The sequence below is a fragment of the Monopterus albus genome, unplaced genomic scaffold (genome assembly GCF_001952655.1).
Source record: "Monopterus albus unplaced genomic scaffold, M_albus_1.0 scaffold58.1, whole genome shotgun sequence".
In the NCBI taxonomy this organism is placed as follows: domain Eukaryota; kingdom Metazoa; phylum Chordata; class Actinopteri; order Synbranchiformes; family Synbranchidae; genus Monopterus; species Monopterus albus.
Window position 1 is genome coordinate 2,488,588 of NW_018127938.1, and position 16,658 is coordinate 2,505,245.

At 41.1% G+C, this 16,658-nt stretch overlaps 1 protein-coding gene across 1 annotated transcript in view; it reads left to right on the top strand.

Annotated features, from left to right (window-relative positions):
- The window catches only part of fcho1 (FCH and mu domain containing endocytic adaptor 1), a 45,659-nt gene that overhangs the window by 10,402 nt on the left and 18,599 nt on the right, over positions 1-16,658 (top strand). The window contains 5 exon segments of the mRNA XM_020602727.1: positions 11,150-11,241; positions 13,966-14,040; positions 14,522-14,663; positions 14,925-15,077; positions 16,202-16,306. Coding sequence (XP_020458383.1) covers positions 11,150-11,241; positions 13,966-14,040; positions 14,522-14,663; positions 14,925-15,077; positions 16,202-16,306 — 567 coding nt within the window.

Sequence of the window (16,658 nt, forward strand, 5' to 3'; positions counted from 1 at the left end):
TAAGACTCCATGTTTGGCGTGATGATGTTTGATATGTCCGACAACCTTCGTGGTCTCATTTAGCCACTTGTTAGCAACTGCCTTTTTTATGAAGTGTAAAAGCATTAGAAAAAATACAAGACTAGTTTTTACTGATGTATTTTATATGGTAGAATAAAACCTGAACATCAGTTTACCTTGTGTTAACCACAGACCTTATTTTGGGCCTTACCCAAAAAATAATTAATGAATTATGGCATTAATTGATGTGCAGTAATTAATAACCTCATTAGCAACTTTTCACAGATGTGTAAAGTGGAGGAGCGAAATCTGTCATCCCCTAGTGACTTTGTCTGCTGTTAGGGGGGCTCTCTCCCTCTCGTTTCCTCCTCTGTCCTCACTTTATCCTCTTCGCTCGGCCCCTGCACACCTGGTGCGTCTATTTCAGGTGTGCCCTACTTCTACGGTCTTGCCTCATCAGACTACAAAACACAGTAGTTTTATTTATTTATATTTTTAGTTCAACTAAATCAGCATATTAAGATACAGAAATAAAATCCTGAGCAGTATCGATCCTGTAACAAGACTTTTTTGCTTGACGTAGTGATTGTGGCTGCCTATGGATCATTCTGTTTTGCTGTCTGCTAGAATATTAAATTATATCTCAGGTAACCTTCTTTGCTTTTGTCTGAATGAGGATTCATCTTTGCTTTTCCATCATCTAAAAATCAATGTAATTATAAAAGAGCAGGTGTTATAATTAAATACTAGGCCAGCAGGACTCAAAACTCTTGGTTTATGGATATGCATGTGTTCTCAATGGATGCATAATAATAATAATGCTGAGGGCTTGCTAATTGTAGCTGTCAGCGTGTTGTACAGTTGTGCACCTTTTTTTTCCCTGATAAACATCCATCTTTGTTCCACAGATGGTGTAATAGTGCAATCTTTGTGCTGCAGGCGGTTTAAAAAAAAAAAAAAAAAAAAAGCAAGTGAATGAGAGCAGACTGGCAGGAAGGGAGGCAAGCAGACGAACAGCAGAATTTCAGCCAGGCACGAAGACGAGTTTCCAGTGCTGCTGTGTGCCTGTATTGCAGAGAAGATTAAATGTTTGGCTTTGTTACAGTTCTTGCCTTCAAAACATAGGCAAAAAAATAATCTACTTCCTTGATCATTTAAGTTAATAGGGTGTGTGTTCGTTCTGACACAAATAACTGTATAATACAGATCAACCTTTTAGTTAATTAGCCAGCACAGCCACTTGGGAACAAGTCACACACTGAGCCTCTTCTTGTTTGGCTGAAGAACATTCACAGCTGCTCATAAAGCCTCTTCACGGCACACCGTCCTTTCTTGTTGAAGCTCTGTGGTCGTAGCCCACAGGGGGAAACCCATCAGCTATAATTAAGTACATCCTTAGCATTAAGGAGTGCCTATACTAAGGCACTGTTAAATATTTGTAGTTTAATTTCTTTCTCTGTAAAGATCAGTGCGGCCTAGTTAGCATTTTCATTTTCAGAAGGATTGTATGCACAACAGAATTTCCCCATGAGAGATATTTGAAAAAGGTAAGTTTGGACATTGACTTTCTGTGGCCAAATGCAAAGAGAAGGTGGAAGGCACTGGGGTTCATTAGGGACCCACAGCTCCTATTTGCCCTGGGGCCCCCTAACGCAGTGATCAAGTAATATTTAATGGATTTCTCATGCTCCTGCAGCTGTTTCACCACCTCTCACAACAATTTTAAATTAATTTAGCTGCTATGAGCAGCTCTTCTTTTTCCTTGGTTCATTGTACTGTGAGAGAATGGTGTCCCTCAACTGTGCTCCCAAAACTCAGGCCTTGTTAGGATGATTTCTGGCTGTTTTGACTGTATTTTATGTAATCCCTCAAATGTGAGCACATTGCAACAAAAACTGTTTAAAATTAGGATATGGTATGGAGTCAGCGGGATCATAAAGACCACTGTTTCTCTACAGACAGTAGCTTCATCCTGGTGGGATTTTTAGCTTTTGGAAATTATACCACATACAGTAACTGAAAATGTTTGAATTCATCATTAATGAAACCTGCTCCCCTCTCTCGTCCGAGAACACACCGTTTTCTCTCTCTGCAGTGGTGAATAGACAGTCTTTGCAATGAGTCTGCATATTTCCCAATGGGATTTAAATGAACTACTAAGCAGAAAGAGCAGCATATGTTTTAGTTTCGGGGCTGTACAGTTTACAGTATCGTCTTGTAGCTTCTCTTCCTCGCAACTGCTCCTTCTTTGCCCACAGATACAAGATTGTGAGTATCTCTGTGCACACAAACAACGCCCAGTGGTTTTTTTTGTTTTGTTTTTTTTCTTGCCTGCTTTTCAGTTTAAAGATTGCGGCATTGCTCCCCTCCCATCACTTTGAGGCCTGAGGTTTTCTCTTGGGATGAAGAACGGCAAACACACAGTGTGAAACTCTTTTCCTTTCCATATTTCTCTCTCTCACCTTGGTCTCTTCTCTCATTGTGTCCCTCTCTGTTCCCCTTTTCCATCCTTTTCCTTGTTCTTATTCTTTGAGTTGTTCTTCATGGATCAGTTCTGTACAGAGTTAGATTAAAAAAACATGATAGATTAATATAAGAGGTGCTTTTTTGTGGAAAAGGAAAGAATATAGCCAGAGCCCTTAAGATAGAGTTGGGGCAGCGAGGGCTCAAAAACAGTAGCGGGTCATGTGACTCATGCTTTGGATAACAGCAGGAGCCTATAACAGGCTGACACTGGGCGAGAGGCGGGGTACACCCTCGACAGGTCGCCAGTCTATCACAAGGCTCACAAGATTAATTATTGCTATTAATTTCAACTTCTTACTTTAGAAGATAGCAGCCAAGTCGGTGCAGCTCTCTGGTGCTGCTCCTAGTGTTTGGAACAATTCAATGTTCCCATGATCCGCCATTACTGACAAAACTGGTTCTTAGAGTGTCAGTGGACATGTCGTCACTCTCCTTCTTAAACCACTCTGACTATAGGGAAGGAAACGGGATTATTTCATTATGAAATAAGTGGGGGTGGGTGGTGCTGCGTATTGAACTTTCATACTTTTATGGCATGTTAACAGAACCTAAGCTTGTGGTAATTAGGTTTACTTTTTATGTTATGAAGCTGCTTTGAGTGCACAAAAAGGCCAAGGAATTGAAAAATAAAACTAATGATCTGTACCAAAATACTGAATGTATGTCTATTGTTGGGTAAAATTGGAAAGTATTGTTTAGGAACTGGTAATGGAGTCAAGGTATCGAGAATTTTTGGAATAATACCCAGTTAAATTCACTGGATCAGCCCAAACTAGCCATTTTTATGTGACTATTTGATCTACAAACTGTTGCTCACTTTCATTTTTCAGAGTAAACAATCTCATTACATCAGTTGTAGTGTCTATTATCACAATTTAAAGTTACCTAATCTGTGAGAAAAGCATAAGTGCAGCTTTCCAGGAATACAGCCTACACTTCATGATGACGGGCTGCTACTGCCTGCTCCTGATGTTATTGACACCTCTCTGCTTTGGGACTGTTCATTCTGCTCAACCTGCCTAGTCAGCAGAAAACATTTTTGCGAGTCAGCTAAACACACAGCAGCACTGACGGACCGGTCGGTGGATGGATGGCTCCGTGATGTAGTGTTCGACACACGGTTTTCAGTTTTACTTTTGACAGCTGCCTGATACAGCAGGGCTGTATTATATAGGATGTGCACTTTAATTTTTAATTTGAAGCTTGTCAGAATTGCTGTGACAGAGTAAATCTGGTGCCATTTGGCTCTGACAACTGTGACACTTGGCACAAATGGAAACTTCTTCACCTAAGTCAACAGGCAGTGGCAGAAAATAAAAATTAAATCTTTTTTTATTATCGTATTCACTGCACCTCTCTGCCTTTTTTCTTGCAAGATTCAATTTATATGCTTCACTGCTGTTCATGTGAGCAGCCCCTCAAACAGTAGAGGTTTATTTCATTCTAGCTAAAAAATGGTTTTTATCTCCGCAGGTCGGAAGAGACTTGAGAGAGCAAACCTGAAGAAGTTGAATTGTGAAACCACTTTCCACATTCGACTACTTCAGGTTCTGCTGAATGCCTGAAGTTTAGTGAGATCTGAACGTCTACAACAGTCACCCAAACAAATCAGACATGAGTTACTACTCCGAATAGAGTGAAATAGCTGCAGTATGAAGCTGGCTTTACATGTAGTTCCTAGCAACAGACCCTCTTTTTTGGACTTGCTGACAGTTTTGTATCCGTTGAAAGTCTGCAGAGCCTTAAGGTGGAGTCATGCTTCTGTTCTATGGGTTATGTGAACAGTAACAGGGTGTTGTGTGTAACTGTACGTTGCAGAGAAGCCAACACACCCCCCTCCTTCAAACGTTAACGTCTGTCAAACAAGTTGATTGTTTGCTTTAACTCCACTTGTGCGACAGGCTCAGACACAAACTAAACACTGTACTACTTGTACATATAAGTATAAAAGAAACAGCCAGGTGAGCACCGTGCATGTGCATGTGTGGAATTCCAGCTTTATGTGCCTTGTCATTTGTTCTCATCAGGTCTGTTCTGCTCGGTATCTTCAGTTTGGTTTGACCGAAGGGCTGTATTTCACAACAGGAATGTCGAATCCTCTCAGGCAGACTGTGAAGGCAGATTTGACCAAAAGCCAGAACTAAAGGCACAGCTCTAGACTGAAGATGTGTATCGGAAAACCAAAACGGAGCCAATCTGAGCAACACCCTGCTTTCCTGTTCACACATATGATGAAATTCGACCAACAAAACAAGCTGCTTGTTGCACTGAGTCAGTGATGATGCTGAGATCACAGTGTTGTCTGTATCATCTGTAAACTTGTCAGTGTCATAACGATAAAAGATTAGAAGAGTTTCCTTTTAAAATTAAAGCCATAAACAGGTCACGCAGGTTTTGTTGAACATCCTATGTTTATTCCTTTGTTGGATGGCAGTCTTGGAATCTGTTTAATACCGGTAATTAGATTTTGATGTGCATGTGCTTGTCTCACACTGATCTGCACTTTGTGTGTGTAGCCTCTCAGTTGGAAAGCACATACTGTCCACAGCATCCATCAAGATCTTTCTGTATAGCATCGCTATTAATTTTTTTTTTTTTTTTTTTTGTAGTTCCATTTGTTTATTTTTATATTTTGCATCTTTTCATGTCTGTTTTATTGATCAGAAACCAGCTCTCTTGTTGCCTTCTAGTCTTTTTGTGATCAACAGTACATCACAAATGTAGAGGATTGTTTTGTTTTAGTGAAGCAGGGTCTGCTGTATAGAGTTTAACTGAGTCCGGGTTAGTTTCATACAAGCCCGAGGGTGAGTCTGAAGATGTGCCTAATTAGAATCAAGTGAGAGCAGTTAGACCAAACTCTGGAGATACAAAAAACGCACTCTGTTTAACACAGGGACACACACAAGGTGGAAAACTGTCTGCTGGATTAGACATGGAGAGAAAATCAGTGGGTTTCTGCTGTTTTTGTTCAGTTATCAAATATACTGACAGACACAGTAGCATAAATCCAAATCTTGCTGTTATTACATAGAAGGTTGTAAAATCACAGTAATCACCAGAGTATCAGGATAAACTCACCCGACTCTCATTATTCTTATAATTTATGACAGCAGTACTGAAGCGCTGAGATCTTCTTTGTGCAGCAATATAGTCATATTATTGTTGAAGAGTGACGAATGACAGCCAGATCTGGCCTTTTACATTGGTTATTTCACAGTCAGTTAAATCAGAAATGTTCCTTCACTGAGCTACCTGTAAGCCTTTAGTCATGTTTTGGAAATTGACTATAAATAAACCAATATAAATCCTACTTGAATCCTTGAAATGTCAAGTCCTATGATGGTGTCTCTGCTCTGCACCAGATGTAGCTAAATAATTCATGCTGCCAATAAGTGAACCTGGGCTGCTGCACAAGGCAACAATCATTCAGCAGTTCTATAAATCCTGGTATTTCTGAGCTAATTTAAAAACCCATGTTCAGTTACATGACAGAAAAGTGCACAGACCTGAGTTTCCACTGCACAGCAAATGTGCATTTTCTCCACCCATGCAACCAAACGGCACTGAAAGAACTGACCCTTGGCTCAACCTGAATGTTGACCCCTTCTATTACGTTTGTTTCTAAAGAAAATTGGTGGGTGTTGCTTTTTAAAAGTTGTTCAGTCAAAATGCTTGGACATCAAATATATCGATTTTCTTATAAAATGAAATTGGCATTGCTGCGAGAATTGAGAATGAGTAGAGTGTGATGATTAGCACACCTGTTCTTAAAGGCTGTAAAGTTTAATGGTCCGGTTTGAACAACACAGGCTATGGATGCTCACCCTTTAACAGAGCAATGATTTGATTGGGTTTGTTATTGGGATAAAATGATGAATTCCCTGCTGCTTACAGTACCATCCTTCAGAAGTCTTTATGAGAACGTTGTCCACATGCAGGTTTTAGCCCTCGTCATGCACCCTCCTCCATTCCTCTTGTCTCCTTACCCATCATTCCCCTCATTGACATGGTAATGGACTCCATCGTGCGTGACCAAACTGGTCAACTTAATTGATGAAAACATGATTCGCTGAGGGAAGAGAAGTGGGGCTTTGCATATATGAGTCGTGAAGGATTTTCATTTTCTACAGGTTGGAGGAACACATCAGGCTGCTTGAAGAAACTCGATGGCAACTGTTAGTGGGTTTGCAGATCATGTGTAATGCGCTATCGGATTACTTGGCATGACTCGGCATCTGCAAGTGCCAAGCTCGTATCCACCTGCTTGGTCAGGAACCTGTACATGTATAGTGATGGGTCAGTCCACATTTTCTCAGTTCCGATCCGATACACAACTGATACAAGAGTTCTTTCATCACAGTAAAACAATTAGCACTAATAAACTAAAGATTAAACATGAATAATGATGGATCAGTGCATCTACTAGATGGTCAGAGGCCAAGGACACACACTTTTCCAAATTATTGCAAATCTCCACTTTTGGATTAGAAATAAATGTGTGGCCTTGATTTTGCAAGATTTCACACTTACCATTTAAAATGTAGTCAATATTATGGCATTAGTAATTTATTATTAGTGAAAAATCTGTCTCGCTTGTCTTTGTACTGAGGGTGCAGTAAAGAGGGAACTGCATAAAGGGGATCACCTAGGATGCTGCTCATAACTGAGGTTGTGACGCTCATGGCTTTAACATCTTCTAACTGAGCCGCTAACTGTGATGACAGTCGGTTGTGTAGTTCGGGTATAGGAATCTCAGAAATGTATTTTCTGGATGGCAGATTATACCTGGGCTCTGAGTGCTCCAACAGTCCAACTTGGTCCTCAGGTAAGGACAACAACCTCTTCCTCAGTGTGGGGAAGATTAAAGAGATCATTGTGGACTTCAGAAGAAAACCTCTAAAGCATCCACCACTGACCATCGATGGTGCTGTAGTGGAGAGAGTGAGCAGCACCAAGTTCCTGGGGGTGCACATCTCTGAGGACCTCTCCTGGACCAACACCACCACATCACTGGCTAAGAAAGCTCAAACACACCTCTACTTCCTCCGCAAACTGAGGACAGCCAGTGCCCCACCCCCCATCATGTGCTCCTTCTACCGGGGCAACATTGAGAGCATCATCACTGGCTGCATCACTGTGTGGTATGGAGGCTGTACTGCCTCCTGCAGAAGGACCCTGCAACATATAGTGAATACAGCCAGCAAGATCATCGGCGCCCCTCTGCCTTCCCTTACAGACATTTTTAACACCCGCCTCACCCGCAGAGCCATCAGCATTGCTGATGACATCTCCCACCCTGCACACTCCAACTTCAGACTCCTGCCTTCAGGGAGAAGGTATCGGAGTCTTCAGGCCCACTCCACCAGACTTACAGCTTCAGCATCCTCACAGCCTGGTGGATGAACGCTGTCCATTACCTCCCCCCCTCTGCCCCTGGACTGTGACCCACCATAGAACATAAAAAGACTACCTCTGCTGTTTGCACAAACCCAGTTATATTACATGTAAATCTGCTGCTGTTTTTACCGTGATATCTGCTGCTGTTGGTTATTTGCACTACTGTCCATGTGCATCTCGTAAGCTACTATGCATCTCTTCACCAGCGCCCCTGGTGATGCTGACCATCTGACAATCTTCTTGTTATTATTTGCTCTGCTGTCACTGATTGTACATAGTTTTGAGTCATAGCCTATTAGGTTGTACCATTTAGTTTTGTCCTAATTGCTTTAATTTAGTCTTCTTATTCTATTTTACTCTTTTTTTTATCCTACTTTTATTCTATTTTAGTTTCTTAAACGGTATGGGCATTCAATATTAGGTGAGAGAAACAGGTTTTCGATTTTTCTCTATGTCCTGCACATATAGTGAATTGACAATAAAAATCTTTGATATTGATCTTGAAGTATTTGAACAACTTCTTTGTAACCCCTTTAGCCTTTGGGTTGTCTGATCGAAGTTTATATGGACACAAGGTCAAGCCTCGCTCAAGGTGGACGCGACATGCTACGCGCTGCACACACTACATTTTTGGTCTAAATCTGACTGGCACAGAATCAGATGTCTCAGAATGATCAGTCACCGGTCAAGGCCGATCACGCTGAAAACCAGGCATTTCCAATCCCCGCCGATGGGTGGAATCCTAGACAAAATCACTGTTAAGAGATTCTCTAAATATGTTGCTTTTTAAAGATGTCAAAGCTGGAAAGACTGACAGTGACACAAACCTGTAGAATCAGCAGCAATTTGTCAGGTTGTGATGATGGACAGAGTCTTTGTGAACAGTTTTTTTTTTTTTTTCCTGACAGTCATAAGGAAATCTTAGAGGGCTACCAAAAATAAATATGCTAAGCAGTTAAAAATGCTCCAACAATCAAGTTGTGGCACATTGCTATTAGCCTATATTTGCTTTTTCAAACACTCAAGAAGGCTTCTTCCTGACTATTACCATTAAATGCTGTTTACTAACCCATTTGAGCACTGGTATCTGTGGACAAGCTCTATTTGCTTATAACTGACAGACAAGCCTACAAGCAGTGGTGGACATCAGGTGTGTGTGTTCTAAGCTCAAACTGGCAGCTCACCTTTCTGTGGTGAGGGTAGAGTTTCAACAAAAGGCGTCTGCCAAGTGCAAGAAAGGGGACACAACCTAGACAGAGTAACGGCCACCCTTTTGAATAGTGCAGACCCCAGCCAAGACACAGCACTATACAACCTGCTGAAATACCAGCCACGGTGTATGAAAAGCTAATGTCAAAACACTCCACTGTTGTGTGATAATACAAAATCCTCTTCTTTCTTAAGAAAGGGAGAGCATAGAATTTAACATGGATGAGACAGAAAACAGCTGATACTGGGTGTTTCATACAGTATTATTGAGCCCAACACTGGTCCAATTTCAGTCTACAGTACTTTAAATATATTTATGTTAAAACAGCAGCAGACAGTTTTATTACAAGGTGATGAAACTTCCCTCGGAAAAGCTGGAAGCCTGTGTTTTATTAGTTTTTTAAAAATGTCACACCACCATGAGAATGATTTTTGTCTTTGCAGAATGGCATGTAGAAGCATAAAGGGTCATTCCACCCAAATCACACACACAAAAAACAAGTTATTTGCTTATTGAAAGCAGTGAGAGGGATGCAGACAGTTCTCTTTTTATCTATTAAGGTTTCCATATAATATAAAATTTAGATGATCTAGGATTTCTGCTGTCACCCAGATATAACGGAGGTAAAGTGAATTTAACTTGGGGTGCTCACAGCATTTAAAAGTAGCGATGCTAAATGTTTCCTGTCAACCTGTCTGAGGCGCCTCTCAAAACAAGTTTCTCTTCACGCCCACGGGGAGTCGAGAGCTCAGTCTGTGTGTCTGTCTTTGCTTTGTATGCTCACTGTGAAAGGTTGTGTGTGTTTGTGGCTAGTTGTATACGCTACCATGGGATTGAGGACTTTTTGGCCGCTCCTCACTTTCCTCCTTACTGGTTGGGGTTGGCATTTAGCTGTGATGGTTAGCCTAGGGAATGTGTTATGTCAAAGAGTGTCCTTACAAGTATACAAAGACATTTGAGTGTGTGATTTTTGGTTGGCCCTTGGCATTCCAGCCATTCCCCTGGTACCTGGGAACTGGTCTGTTGTCCGCCGACAGGGTATTTTTAGGTCTTGAGGAACAGCTGTGGGAGTCTCTGTCTGCACAGATGTCCCGACCGTCTGTTGACTGAAACGTGTGGTGAAGCTCAAGAAACAACACAATCTATTTGCAGCAGTGCCAACTCAGTGGGGCACTTTTTTAGGATTACAGAGATTGAAGCTAAGACGAGTGTAGGTCTGTGTAATTACAGCAGTGAGGAATCTGAGGTGGTTTGCATTGAGTCTGCTTTGCTACGCAAGCTTTGCCTCCACAGCAACCCGGCGCTGTGGCTTTCTCACATGGGAATTGTACTGAATCATGTTGGGCCTGAGGTTTCCATGCTCATCAAAAAGTAAACAGTGAGAAAATGTTCTGGTGGACTGCAGCAGCAGTTGTACAGTAGTTGAACCTGACAGTGAAATAATCAAACTACTTGTCGTAGCTTCAGTCAAAACTATGACCCGGCGAATTCGTGCCCCTAAATGTCACCACAGCTTTTGTTTGAACCAAAATGAATAGTTTTTATTAACTGTAATTCATGGTTATTCAGTGTCATAGATGAGATTGAAGCCATGTTTTCGGGTGCTTTAAAATGAAAAAAGGGGGTTCAAGAGCAGATAAAACTGTTTTAACCATACACATCCCTTATCTTTTCCAGTGTCATCAAACTGTATCCATGTCTACGCAGATTTTAAAACAGGTTTTATATAAATGCTTACAATGCTGCAGGTTTTTGAACCTTCTGTGTGTAACCTATGGTGAAATGTTTCCCGGGAGCACTGATACCTTTAGAACAATATCACTGGCAAAAAACTAAACCCAGAACAAGCACGGTACTGCTAAACCGAAGGTCCAACTGACATCACTAACTGTATGACGTCAGTTTGCTGTTTCTCATTTGATGCTAACAGACTGTGTTTTGATTCTAACAGAGTGTGTGTGTGTGTGTGTGTGTGTGTGTGTGTGTGTGTGTGTGTGTGTGTGTGTGCCATGGCAGGGGGAGAAGAATGCTGGCTTTGACGTGCTCTACCACAACATGAAGCATGGCCACCTGGCAACCAAGGAGCTAGCAGAGTTTATCCGTGAGAGGTAAGATTGGTGTGTATTTGTGAATAACTGTGTGGGAGGTGGCGGTAGTGAAGGGGCTCAGATGAAGAAATTCTACATTCTTGACTTTGTTTACTTGGATAGAAAGATAAGACATTGTGCCAAAGCTGCTTGAAATCCTTAAAGACTTGGACATTTTCAGTCATTCATTATGCCAACCTTAGCTTAATTAGCTTGCTAGACATTAACTAATCGCCAAGAAATTTGAGAAGTAAATCTGCCACTGTGCTGAGTGAACACTGAAAGATTATCCAACTAAAACGGTCTACTCAAAAGTGGGTTTATTATAAATACATATTTATTATTGGTGAGTAATCTGAGGAGATGAATGAGGCTCTTACAGGCGTTTTTGCTCTCACACCTGAAATTAAAATACTTGCCGTGCTCTGTCAGACCAGTGATATAATCCTGACATTGATTCAAAGTGCCTGTGCACATTCCTCGCAGGGGCGAAATCCACTTATCTTTAGCGGACAACAACTCAGCAGTCAGGAAATAAAATAGGGGCACTGTGAGTAAAACAGTTTGTGATCCCGCAGGATGGAGGAAAAGCAGTTGTGCTGATAAATTTCCACCGTTACTGCTTCTTGACAGGTCATTTTGCTAAAACAAACCATTTGAAACAACCTCTTCCAACCACAAGCCCACGGTTTCTCAATTATTGCTTGTTTCATTCCCTGCTCTTGCCCTGATGTCTAATGAAGATATATTGCTAAATGTGGTTACTGAGCGGATGGTGGGGACACAGATGTCAGGTTTTGACTAGTGGGGAAACAGTCAATTTAGGACTCAAACAGTTAGTTAATTGGATTCTCAGATAATTAATTTGTCGCTATTTTTGATAATTGATTACTAATTGAAGTAATTTTTCAAGCACAAATGCCAAATGTTTTCTATTTCCAGCTTTTTTCATTTTATGTCGGAGTAAACCTTTTTGACTGTTGGGTAGAATAAAACAAGACATTTGAAGGCATCACTTTGGCCTTAAAGTCAACTAAATTGTAAAATGTGATTAGCATTTTTCACTATTTTAAGACATTTTATAGACCAGGCTATCTGTTAATTGAGAAAATAATTAACTGATAATGGAGATTTGTTTATTTGTAGTTTCATCCCTGAATCACTTGGTGGGTCAAAGGCATGCTACCCAAAGGTCATTATGATAATGAATTAATTGTTGAATTAATTTGTGAAGTGATTAGTGGACTCAAAACTGGCAATGCTTTGAGCCCAGTTAAAGACACTAAGCTGAGTTGGAATCTAAATGTCAGGGATTTGATTGGGATGACAGTGATGTTTTGATCAAAGCATCATTGTCTGTCAGGAAAAAGTTTTGGTAATCAATATGTGGCTGGGGGGAAACATGCAGGCAGACATTACTTGTTTCTAATCCCAGTAGGATCTTTTATCTTCTCTTTTTTATTAATATTTTTGGCTGTAGAAAATAAGCCTAAATTACTAATTGATTCAGTGAAAACAAAGGAAACTATAAAAAGATTAAATCAATTGGAGGGAAAAATGCTTTCTAGTTGTGATGCTATTTCGAGTTATATTTGTGGGCTTTTAGCCTTTATCGGTAGTGAATCGCCAAGGAAACAAGGGAGACCTGTGACAAATGTCGGCGGTCGGACTCGATATGTCCACTTCTCACACGCAATGTGTTGCCAAGTATGTGATGCACCGCACCATAGCCACTCGGTTACTGGGCGTCCCAGAGAGTCAGGATGTGTTTTGATCCACAGTGAGATTTCTGCATCGCTGCTCAAGCTAAACACTAAGCGTGTCTGTTTGTTTATGAGTCTCTCTCCTCAGTAGCAAGTTGTTCTGTTCACCCTCGGGATATTTGGATCAGTTCTCCTCCTTTCTTCCTCTTCGGGCTCTACATATGGTTATTAAAGTTTCATGTACAGCCTTGGAAAACAAGTGCGTTCATCGTTTGGCATCGTTTGACTGTGGTTTATTGCAGTCTTTACCCAACACTGATGAGAAAGAATCTTTACCCCACTGACTGTGGCGGTGGACGCCCAGTGTTTGGGCCAAAGTAAACACTAGATAGAACTTAACATATGAGGTCATTAGCAGAGGTAGTATAGTGTTGTGAGCAAAGTACATCACATTGAGTGCTCTGAAGGCGGTTTAAAAGAGTTTCCATTTTAAAGAATGCCTAACATTGCTGTTGTTTTACTGCCAGCTTTACTAGAAACAAGAAAGAAGAGATGCATCTTCTAACCTCGTGCGCGCACACACACGCACACATATACGTAAGAAACATCAGAATAAACTGTAGATATGCAGCAGCTCTTCTCAGTGAACACCTTTTTTTTCACAAATATTTTTATTTATGTGAATCATCATCTGTATTCTTTCAAATATGTTGTTTGAAAGAATACAGACTTTCTTAGTGGTTACAGCTGCAACGATCTGTCAGTAATTTAGTTGAAGAAAAAGAATTGGCAACTTTTTTGCTCATCAATTTTTCAAGCAAAAATGTCACAATTTTGCTGTTTCCATCCTAAAGCAAGGTATTATAAGACATCAGTTTGGCTCTGCATTGAGAAAATAATCTCTAGATTAATGAATTGCATATCCAACACTGCTGTAATTTTTGTCTTATGTGTGTCTTACTTGAAGCGCCATGACACAGAAATCAAAGTTAAATGTAAGTCGTTACTGCACCAGTTGTTTTGCTGATGTTTGTGTGTGCAGGGCTGCCATTGAGGAGACCTACTCCAAATCAATGAGCAAACTGGCCAAGATGGCCAGCAATGGAAGTCCACTGGGGTGAGTACAAACAAGGCGACTTCAGGTTCACCCAACAACTTCCTCCTCTTCCCCTTCTGTACGTTACAGCAGTGTTTATCAGATTATGTCCCGGGTGTAATTTATGATTAAATTAATTCCATCTCTGCCTTTTAACATAAACTGTGCTTAAATTCACCGCCCACTTTATTATTATTAGGTACACCTGGACCTGTATGCGGTTCAATGTAGCACTAGTGTTTATGAAGCTCACAGTGTTCAGTTTTTGGTGAAATTGTTATAAATATATTAATTCAATTATGTGTTTATTATTGATGGACTACATTATATTCAGAGGTGCTCCTAATGTTCTATTGGCTGAGGAAAATGGCACAATATTGTTGGTTTACTGAAGCTTTGTTCATTAAAGTCTTTACGTCTCCACAGTATGATACCTGGTGTCAGAATAGTTTCAGCCTGGCAGTCTTGTGTGTGTGTGCTTGATTATATATGTATTTTCCAGGACGTTTGCACCCATGTGGGATGTGTTCAGGGTGTCTTCAGACAAACTGGCCCTCTGCCACCTGGAGCTGATGAAAAAGATGAACGATCTCATCCGGGACATCAACAAGTATGGAGATGAACAGGTCAAAATTCACCGCAAGGTACCTACTGAGATACTTTACCGCTGTCCTGACAAACTGGCTGATTTGGGTGTCTGTGTGTGTTTCTGTGAACCTACACTCGCCCTGCTTCGAGCCTCTGTCATTCTGATCTAAATAATGCCACAAAGTCTAGTTACTATCTGTTCCTTTCATGGTAGTTGCTGCATATGCCCTTAAAGTATTGAGTACAATGATACAGTATGTCCCTGTTTCTCTGTGTGTGTGTGTGTCTGTGTCTGTGTGCACGTACATGAAACTAAGACTAAGGAGGAGACAGTGACCACAGTGGAGGCAGTGCAGGCACTGCAGGTGCAGAGTGGTCACCTTCAGAAGTCAAAGGAGGGTTACCACGGCAAGTGTTTGGAGCTGGACCGACTGAAGAAGGAGGGGGCTCCACAGAAAGAAGTGGAAAAGGTTAGCCTGCGTTTCCTCTGTTCAAGATGGGCACTTCAGATTCTAAACAGACAGGAGCTAATGGTGTCAGTCAGTCAAGGACCGACATTGGATGGTGACTCTAAATATCAAATTAAATCTAATACAGAATGACTTCAACCTGAGAAAACCAATCTTTTGGAGCAGTCCAATCAGAGCCCAGACCTTAGCCTAACAGAGTTTCTGTGGATTGACCTGTAGAGCCGTTCACACTACACCAGAATCTGTCTGATCTTAAGCAGTTCCGTGAAGAAGAATGGTCCAAAATGCTTCCTGAACGATGTGTCTGCCTCACCCACAGCTACTGGGAACACTGGTTTGAGGTTAATGCTTCCACAGGAGGTTCAATTAGTTATTAAATCCAACAGTCCATTCACTTGATTTGTGTGTGTGTTTAGCTTAAGCACATTGTGTGACTAACATTTCCATTCAGAGATTTAGACAAACTTTCACATTCAATGGGATGATGATGATGATGACGATCAGTTCACATTTTATGACCAATTAATGCAGAAAATTAGGTTACGCCAAAGGTTTCATACACTTTTTTCTTCCAAAAGTATGTGAAATTATCAGTTTAAATATTCCTATTCTGTTTGTTTATATTAATATATCAGCATTATTCAACTGCCATGCATCCAAGTATTGGTACTAGTGTACAAAGACCGGCATTAAATTGAGAAAATGTTTTTAAAATGAACAGACGTGTAGAGCTCAGCTGCCGCTATCGCTCTCCTCATGATCGTCATGTGACATCTTGAGAAAAACGTCAAAGTGTCCAGCATCAGTATCCATTCATGTCATGTTTGTTTTGTTAAATCCATCATACTGATGTTTCTTTCGATGTTCTCTGTTTTACTGACCGCGATGCTGGTGATAGTTTAAATAGATTAGATTTGTCCAGGGCTGATAATCAGGAGAAACATGCTCTTAAACATCGACTGTAGTCAAATTACTGTTTTTGTTTTGAAGGTACAGGCTGAATACTGCATTGAGTAGTTGGAATAACATGCTCTCATCACTTTCTGAGCTGTTCTTTTATGTTCCAGGTTTGTGAATGAGGGCCAGTAACTAAAGGCCATAATTTTCCTTATCTTTCTCACTAGGCGGAGCTGAAGTCTAAGAAAGCAGCTGAGTCATTTGCGTTGTGCATCGAGAAGTACAACCGCGTGGGAGGAGAGTTTGAGCAGAAGATGAGCGAGTCCGCCCAGGTCAGCTGTGGCTCCTGCTGGGCCGAGGGCCACTTCTTTATCCGCTTCTCTCGCCCTCTGATGTGGTGTTTTTTACACATTTTCTTTTTCTCTTGAGCCTAATCTTTCTCTTCATCTCTCTGTCTACCTGTCTCTGTAACCTCCCACCACACAAGAACTTCATCTTATCCTCTCATTTATAGTCCTACATCATGCCTACCCCAAAAACAGAAATCTCAGCCCCCGACTCCTAAACACCCACCTGCTTGCACATTCTGCACCCCACTCATTACCTTTAATCACTGCCTCCACACTTCCATGGTTACTGCTGCTGCTGTTTCCATGGTTATCCTTAACAAACTCCAATGGCTGC